Source organism: Puma concolor, chromosome D4 (genome assembly GCF_028749965.1).
Source record: "Puma concolor isolate L17-30 chromosome D4, mPumCon1.1.hap2, whole genome shotgun sequence".
NCBI lineage: Eukaryota > Metazoa > Chordata > Mammalia > Carnivora > Felidae > Puma > Puma concolor.
In genome coordinates, this window is record NC_141679.1 from 59,770,393 (window position 1) to 59,779,814 (window position 9,422).

Here is a 9,422-nt window from a genome sequence, read left to right on the forward strand (position 1 = left end):
CCAAATATATACACATGGCCAACTGTTGTCTGCTCTACTATTTCTGAACTGTTTGTTGTAAGTATTAGTCTGCCCTCCCAAAACCAGGGAGTTTATGGCCTGAATTTTAAAAAGTCAGTCATAAAAAACTGCACCATCACTTTTCCTTTATTCTAGCCTGAACATATGCTGGAATTCAGGGTAACAATCAACATATTCCAAGAAAAGCACTTAAGGATAGAGTATAATCAACACCCATTAAAAGCCCCTAAACCTACTTATTAGCCATCAAATCTTCCAGAGTCTCAAACTCCATCTGTAAAATGGCATTAACACTGACTGTTGAAGTTTATATACAATTAGAATATAAGCATGCTATCTCACAGCATCTGAAAATATGAATGAAGCCTACTAATGCAGTGAATGCCAGCACAAATCATTTCTAACCACCTTATACCAAACACTAACCATTAACAATAAATAGCACTTACCAAATGTCAGGCATGGTGCTAACTGCTCCTCTTGCATTCTCTTACCTTACGCTTATACACTTTGAAGTGGACAAATGTTCCTACTATGCTAATCTTACAGGTAAAGAGGATGAGATATAGCGGTTTACTTGCTAAAAGGCATCCATCTCCTGACTGTTGGAATCAGGACTCAAAATCAGGTCTGCATGTCTTTAGAGTCAGTGATTGTGACCATGGTGCTAAATACTGCACCTCTTTAGGTCAGGAATGGACATAAATTACTAACATGAAACACAGCATCACAGGGTAGAAATACATGCTGTTCAGGTAAAGATGGTAGATTGAGCACATGCACCTACTTCCATTCCCTCCCAAAATTCCATTAAATGACAGCAAAGATTTTTGTTTTAAGCCATGAACCTAAATGAATGGAAAAAGAGAAGAGGAGATAACATCAAAAAGAAGTTGGAAAGCGGATGGACAAGTAGTAATTAACATGGTAGACCCAAGAAAAGTGAATCCTGAGTCAGCAGTAGAAAAGCAAAACAAACAACTCAATTCACATCACAGGATCCTTAAAAGGTTCAGAAACTGGTGCCTTCATAGACCTTTGGAAGTAGGAATGAAGGGGTAGGCACTAAAGTAAGAACTGGTTGAAGGTTTAAGTATTCAGAATGCTCTCTGCAACTTACAGTTAAGCAGCCTCTTTTCCCTAGCTCCCTCCCCAAATCAGAAGTTTACTTTCTGAAAAGGGTAAAACAGAGGGTTCTTTGGATTGTGGGATGCCAGGCAGTTATGGGCACAGGTACTGTACTCAATACAGAGACTCAGTGAGCAAATGCATACTGGACAGGAGATAAACAAGATACAAGACAGAAACAAAAGATCCAACATGGAAAACAAGGAAAAGGAATTCCCAGGATTGTGGTAAAGGGAGATCCCAGAATAGAGCCATCCACCAGGCACAAGTGACTGTAGTCCAGACTGAGACAGGTCAGAAAGCTCCAGGAAAGACTTAATCGGGAAGACGGAACAGCACACTTGATGAAACTGAACACTGTGAACAATGTAGATATATGGCAAAGAGTCTAGTTGATTCAGTTTTTAAGTTCATAGAAAATGAAGTCTCGGAAAACCAGAAAGATGTACAGGAAGGAAAACAAACATGGGCGCCTGGCTCAGTCAGTTAAACATCTAACTCCTTCCTGGTTTTGGCTAAGGTCATCTCAGGGTCAGTGGGTTTGAGCCCTGAGTCAGGCTCCATGCTCATGACACAAAGCCTGCTTGGAATTCTGTCTTCCTCTCTATCTGCCCTTCCCCCACAGGTGCACGCTCTCTCTCTCTCAAAAATAAACATTAAAAAAAGAAAACTGGCATTTAGAGCCCTCATGAAATTAATTCAAACGAAAGCACACAAATAAGTACATTGGAAAGAAGAAGAAATGAGAAGAGATAAGAGCGCTGGAGGTAAGGATAGGAAAGAGAAGTCAGTAGGCAATGTCTACAACAGAAAAATCACGAAGTACCAATACTAACATGCTATTCAAAGACAAAAGTAAATATAGTTACCTAAATATACCAATATAGCTACCTAATTTAGTTACCTAAAAAGAGGTGAATGTAAGTTGCCTCTACAAAGAAAGTTAAGGACTGTCCTCTTCCCCTAACAAACTTAGAGAACTATTTGACTTAAATTATAGCAATTTTTTCCTTTGGTGGAACTATATATTCCCAGCATCAAGCAGTAATGTTGCCTTTCACAAAGACTGCTTAATAAAATAATTTCACTCTATCAGCATTAGCAAATCCTCCAGTCCAAAACAAGAGTAACTCAAATTAACGTAGTTTGTAACAAACAATATTAAAGAGGTCTCACCAGTGATTGTCGGTCTGCAGCAAAAAGCAGGTTAAGAGAAATAAAATCCAATCTTTTTCTTAGTTGGTATTTTAATTAAAAATATAGACTAATGGTCCTGGGCTTAAATGTTGTTGTGGCTGTGTGCTGGCTTCTGTAAAATATAACTAATCAAAAGGAACTCTTCAACAAATATACTCCAGACAGAAGTAAAAAGGTAAACAGAAATGACTAACAAGACAGTGCTACTGCAGACATAATTCCCTTATAATTTATACTTGCTAAAAAATGGAGTTTAACATTACTTACAATTAATTATATCAACATTCACAGAGGCTGAACATCACAAGCATATGGGTGTACCATCACCACAAAATGTCTTTACTTCTCAAGCAGTTTTAAATTTTAGCTATGAAGGTCAGTTACCAGAGGCCAAACTTGTTCTTAATGAGTAGAATTTTTATGTCCATTCAGAGTCTCTTACATCTTTCGGGGCCTATTCATTTGCAGATAGGAGTAGAAGTTGTAACCGGGTTCCTCTTATCATGCATTCACATGTGATGTTCATCTTCATATGCTATCCAGTTTCTTTAGGATAAAAGGTGCTGAAAGAAAAATAAACATCCAGAATTTCAGATCTATTAGCCCATAAGTTATATTATGGAATTTGTAAGACTGGGAAAATCTTACAGATTTAGATTTAGTTCAATACATTTTTTTAAGTGACTCCCTACAATGGCCTGCACAACCCAGTAAGAGACCCCCTGTCTTTCCAGTGTCATGAAGCTCTGTCTATTCTAAGTTTTTCTTACACTGTATAAAACCTTTTCTCTAGGAAGTTCTCCCTCATAGGGCCATAAAGAGTAAATTCAATCCTCTTTCAAAGGACATTTTTTTATTCTGGGTAATTTAACTATCAGAGGAACAAAACACTTGAAGAAACAAATTGGCATTTTCCACCTTTTAAAACCTATTTGAAAAAAGGCAGAAAGTGGGAGAAAACACTTAACTAGGTAATGAGGAGAGCCAGACACACATTTAGGTTCTCCCAATGATTAGCTATATATCACTTATGCAATCCAGATCACCTATGATATAGGTGAACTACTTCAGTTCAGAGAGAGAGAATGTGTGTGCACACATGGAGTAGGAGCAGAGAGAGACTCTTAAGGAGGCTCCACGCCCAGCACGGAGCCAGAAACCTGAGCTGAAATCAAGAGCCAGATGCTTAACCGACTGAGCCAACCAGGTGCCCCAGTCCTACTTCAGTGCTTATGGGGGTCTGGTAGGATGGTACACACAGAAATGTCTGGAAAAAAACAAATGCTGTCGTAGGGAGCTAAAGAAGTGATATTATTGTCCTGTGTAAAAGCGCTATGGCCAAAATAAGCACACGAAAAGAGGTTTAACATTACTAGTCACTAGGAAAATGCAAATTAAAACTACAGTGACCTACCACCTCACACCTATTAGGATGGCTACAATCAAACTGTCAGCAAGGATGTGGAAAACTTGGAACCCTTGTGCACTGTTTGTGGGAATGGAAAATGGTACAACTGCTTTGGATCAGAGTATGGTGGGTCCTAGGAAATTAAAAATAGGGCTATCTGTAGATCCATGTTAGAGCAGCATTATTCACAGTAGCTAAAATGTAGAAGCAACCCAAATCCAAAAATAGATGACTGGAGAAGCAAAAATGGTATACGACGGAATATTAGTCTTAAAAAGAGATTCTGACATACGCTATGACATGGAGGAACCTTAGGGACCCTAGGTGAAGCGAAATAAGCCATTTACAAAAAGACAAATACTGTATGATTCCACTTACGAGATCCTTAAAGAGATGTCAAAATCATAGAGACAAAGCTTCAGTTTTACAAGATAAAGAGTTCTAGAGATGGATGGTGATGGTTGTACAACATTATGCATGTATTCAATACCACTAAACTACACACTTAAAAATATTTAAGATGATAAATTTTACCACAATAAATTTTTTAAAAAAGGGGAGGAGGTTGTGTGGACAAAAGAGCTGCCAGAAGTATCTTCTCAATACCCATAACGAAAGTAATAAAACATATTGTTAATATTAAACTGAAGATATTGAGATCTGTTGAAGGCTGACAAAGTTGGCAATATTCCCAGGTATCTCTACTAATTCTTATCAGACAAAACTGTAACATCCATCAGGTGAATGGATAAAAATGTGGCATATCCACACAATGGAATGTTATTTGGCAATAAAAAGGAAGGAAACACTAATACACGTTATAATATGGATGAACTTTGAAAACATCATGGAAAGTGAAATAAGCTAGACACAAAAAGTCACATATTCTACAATTCCATTGGTATGAAATGTCCAGAATAGGCAAATCCATAAACATGGAAAGTAGATTAGTGGCTGCCAAGGGAAAGGGGAAAATAGTGACCAGTTAATGGGCATGGAGTTCACTTTAGAGTTAAAATGTTCTAAAATGGATCGTAGTGATGATTGCAAACTCTGACCATGCTAAGAACCATTCATTATACACTTTATTTTTAAATTGCTTTTATTTTAAATTAAAGTATAATTGACATACAGTATCCCTATTAGTTTCAGGTATACATCAAAGTGATTCACAATAACTCTAGTTACCACAAGAAATTATTATAGTATTCTCTATGCTGTACATTGCATCCCTGTGACTTCTTTTATAACTGCAAGTTTGTACCTTTTAATCCCCTCCCCCTATTTTGTCTATTCCCTATCCTATTCCCCACTGGAAACTACCAGTTTGTCTATTTATGAGTCTGTTTCTGTTTTGTTTGTTCATTTGTTTTTTTAAATGCTTATTTGTTTTGAGAGAGTGAGCGCAAGCAGGGGAAGGGCAGAGAGAGAGGGGGGACAGAGGAGTCAAAGCAGGCTCTGTGGACAGCAGAGAGCCTGATGTGGGTTTGAACTCACAAACTGCGAGACCATGACCTGAGCCAAAGTCAGATGCTTCACTGACTGAGCCGCCCAGGTGCCCTGTTCATTTGTTTTCAAAGATTCCACATATAAGTGGAATCATGGCATTCATCCTTCTCTGATTTCACTTAGCATAATAACCTATAGGTCCATCCATGGTTGTTGCAAATGGCAAGGTTTCATTTTTATGGCTAAGTAATATTCCACTGTATATACACATCTTTATCCATTTATTGGTAGACACTTAGGTTGAACTGTACACTTTAAATGGGTGAACCATATATTATGAAGTACATCTCAATTTTAAAAGTGGCAATGTGGAACAGTATTCTGTAAGTTTTTTTAAAAGAAAACCAATTCATATCAGATACAAAGGTGACTGAAAAGAAGCAAGTATTTTACTGGCAGCTAAGTCAACAAAAAAAAGGTAAGAGGAGAAAGTTAAGTTGGGAGTTGCAAAAAGCTGTTGAAGGAGGACGACTTGGGAGTTTCTATTCAGCAGGGCTCCCTCTCCTGGGGAAGCAGAGTAGTAGCATAGTCACTAAAGGGTTACCAGGCTACAGGAGCTCTGGCCCAGGCCCAACGTGAGCCTTCTACAGGGTGACCTTGGAATGCCTTCATCCCTGCCAGCAATACACAGCAAGGTGCAATGAAGAGTACTGAACTGAGAACGGGGTATGTGTGTGAGCAAATAACTTTTGAGATGCGTATCAATAAAACTACAGAAGTGACCTACAAAGCCCAGATCTAACATTCAGTGTGCCTTTAACGCTGATGTTTTGCGTTAAGACCCCCTTTGAAGGGTGAGTTCTCGCTTGCAAAAGGGATATACAGAATCTCTGGCCCGGCCTCCTTCAAAGCGCTGTCAAACAAGTTTCTGCCAAACATAAATTCAAATAAGCCTTCAAGTATTATTATTAATGCTATAAACTCCTATCCTTTTATTCTCATTCCTTAAAAAACAAAACAAAACACCGCAATTACTTATTTCACCCTGTGTATTAACAAGCAAAACTTCTTGTATTTCAGAGATCAACACTGAAGGGAGGAAACCTGGTAGTAGGAGCTCTGGATTCTAGACCAAGATCATTCACTGAATCGCTGAGTGACCTTGAGCCAGCCATTTCTCTGCTCTAGATCTCCGTTTCTGTCGACAAAACGTGGGAGCAGCTAAGGAATGGGGGGAGGGGGGGGGTTTAATCCCTTGAGGCTCTTTCAATTCAAGCTCTCCTAAGGCAGGGCGAAGCTGGACGATAACCCTCGCAGTCCGGACCACCGCGTGCACTTCTGTACCCGAACCCCGACCCGCAGACCCTAAGCCACGCATGTGCCCGCCACTCTCGACGCGCAAGCCCCACGCTCCCTGCGACCGCCCAGCTCACTCCACTCAAGGGCCCCCAAGGACTATAGGACCACAATTAGGTGGGTGGTGTCCGCGAGCTTCCCGCTGGTCTCACGGCCGCAGCCTGGAAGGACACTCACTGACTCGCAGCAGGGCCACGTAGATGAGGAAGTTCCGTATGGAGGAGATCACATCCTCGCGCATCTTCCGTTTCATCTCCTCGGGGTCCAGCTTCGGCGCGAGGCCCTCGATTCGGAACATGCCGGCTTTCCTTTTTCCACTACCAGCTACCACGTTCTGCTTCTCTCAGCGGCTGCCCGGCACCCGGAACTCTGTCCTATCCCATTTCCTGTTCCCGCCCCTTCGTTTTCGCGCGCAGCGACGGGAGGCTGCGAGGGACAATCCTCGTTCGGACCGCGAGGTTCTGCAGGGGGCTGCCTGAAGGGGGCGGTCGCAGTCTTAGCGAGAGGTCCCCCTGGCTGTTAACACCTTCGTCTTGAGCTGGGCGCGCCACAGCGCAAAGTGCTTTTACGCCTCAGAGGGGCGAAGCACGTAGATACCACTATAAATAATAATAATTACCGTTCTACGCAGTGAACTGGATATTAAAACCTTCATTTCCTAGATGAGAAAACTGAGGCACAGAAAGCTTTAAAAACAACTTGCCCCCAAATACTTTAAAATACCTTAGGGGCGAAAAAAGTGTTGAGGAGGGAAAATGAAACGGTATTAGCAAAACGTTGTAAATTGCTTAAGCTTGTGATTAACATATTGTTTTAATTTAGTCCATTTTGAGTACGTTTGAAATTTTTCGTAAGTTAAAACAAAAAGATGAAGATGATGACGCTTGAGATTACACAACTAGTAAATGCAGTAGGTTTTTTTTTTTTTAATGTTTATTTATTTTGGGGAGACAGAGAGATAGAGTGCAAGCAGGCAAGGGGTAGAGGGAGAGAGACACAGAATCTGAAGCAGGCTCGGAGCTCCGAGCTGTCAGCACATAGCCCTACGCGGGGCTGGAACCCACCAAGCACGGGATCATGACCTGGGCCGAAGTCGGACGCCTGACCAACTGAGCCACCCAAGCACCCCAATGCAGTAGGTTTTTTAAATAAATGTTATTGTCATCCTCATTTTATTATTTACACATTTATTTTTAAGAATGAGATCTATGTCCAACCTGGGGCTTAAACCCTGGACCCTAAGATCAAGAGTCACATGCTGTACTGACAGAGCCAGCCAGGTGCCCCTGCAGTAGGGTTTTATATTTAGACTTGTGGGACCCAAGCATAAAAGTTTTCAACTCCATATTATTGCCGTATTCTCATTTCTGGTTTTAAGTGATCCTTACAAATTATAGTATCGGTACAGTAATATAGTATGTATAAAACGAATTCAGCTCCCTTCAACATTTTACAAATGAGGAGAGGGAGGCTGAGAAACCAAGTGCACTGCTTAAAGTCATTCCGCTAGTGATAGGCAGGGGCAGGGTTCTAATGCAGGTAATCATAATGCCAAGTTGAATTCTCTTTCCCTTGCACCTCTGTTAGTCTTTAACGGTTAGTGCCTTCCTTGATGGGAATCACTGGACTCAGGAGGTAGAGGTTTAGTGCAATCAGATTTCCTGCCACAGATTCATCAAAACAGCGCTGCCCCAAATTTTGCATGCCAACTAGCCGTATATCATTTTTAGACACAAATTAGATAACTGAATTGCTCACATATTTCAAAACCAGAATGTACCTTCTAGATTGCCCACTGCATAGCAACAATGGATTTTGGGTAAATTAGAACAGTAATTTACTGTGATAACTGATCACTAAAGCATTGCTGCCCACCTTCCTGGTTGACAGAATATAAAACATTGGGGCAAGAAAGAGAACTCATCTGTGCATTCAGGCTTTAGTAACCCCTTGTATCTATAATTCATGCCGTGGAATAGCAGAGGCAACTCTGGAATGGGAGGGGCTGACTCCCAAGGAATAGCCTCCATCCAACACTTTGAGAGTGTTGAAAGCCTGCACTGATGCTGGAAAGCGGCAGGGGCTGTGGAAAGAACCTGAACAGGAAGACTGGAGACATGGCCTCTAGATTTGGCACTGACACTATCAAGCCATGTGACGAAGGACAAGTCTCTCTTTCACTGCAACTCCATTTCTTTAGAAGAAGAGAGAAGGGAGAAGATATGATTAAGTGCTCTTGAGAGTCCCTTTCAGTTCTAACAGTCTAAGCATTTTGAATTCTAATTGTGTCATTTAGGGCATTCTGGTCTGAAGTATATGGATATCAAAACATTATCCAATGTGGTCGGTCAGACGTCAAAACAGCCAGTGTGTATTTTCTGGGGTAGGGAGACTGTCACAATAAGGTACATCTCATCCGTCTGAATAGTGAGGCAAAATGAGTTGGCAAGGAATGAGTTCTTACGTGTGCCAGTAACTTAGATCCCTAATGCTGAGTTTAGAAAAACAGCCCTCCTGAAGAACTACCAGTTTTTCTTTACTGAGATGCTTTTGAGTAACTTGCCTGGATTCACAGGGAACCAAAGAGGGAAGAAATTAGCAGAAAATCGTGTGTCTTGGTACAAAGGTCCAATTTTTAGCACTTGAATTTTATTCATCCAATGCTGTATAAAGCAGCACTTGACCTGACAGGTGATGTGGAGGCAACTAGCTGACCTGATCAAAGGCAACATTATTCTCCTAACAATTCTCTTAGAGAGGCTTTGTGCTTGCCAGCCTACCTGTAGAGAGACAGGAAGGTAGTGGACAGAAATAAGGAACAGTTGGTCTTGAGGTGAGGAACTGGTTCTGGATACAATCTAGG

The 9,422-nt window shown here is 41.0% G+C and overlaps 1 protein-coding gene across 1 annotated transcript; it reads right to left on the reverse strand.

The window, feature by feature from the left end:
- Nucleotides 1-2,550: 2,550 nt before the first annotated feature.
- TOMM5 (translocase of outer mitochondrial membrane 5) lies at nucleotides 2,551-6,944 on the reverse strand. Its single transcript, XM_025912282.2, has 2 exons — nucleotides 6,737-6,944; nucleotides 2,551-2,909 (listed from the first exon to the last, which is right to left on the reverse strand). The coding sequence occupies exons 1-2, from the start codon at nucleotides 6,855-6,857 to the stop codon at nucleotides 2,875-2,877; spliced, it is 156 nt and encodes a 51-aa protein (XP_025768067.1). The 5' UTR covers nucleotides 6,858-6,944; the 3' UTR covers nucleotides 2,551-2,874.
- Nucleotides 6,945-9,422: the final 2,478 nt, after the last annotated feature.

What these genes read in the sequence shown, in the direction of transcription:
- TOMM5 (XM_025912282.2), bottom strand. Translation starts at nt 6,857, where the DNA reads ATGTTCCGAATCGAGGGCCTCGCGCCGAAGCTGGACCCCGAGGAGATG. An exon ending in CGTGGCCCTGCTGCGAGTCA is followed by an intron (nt 2,910 to 6,736) that starts GTGAGTGTCCTT and finishes TTTTTCTTTCAG; the next exon opens with CACCTTTTATCCTAAAGAAA.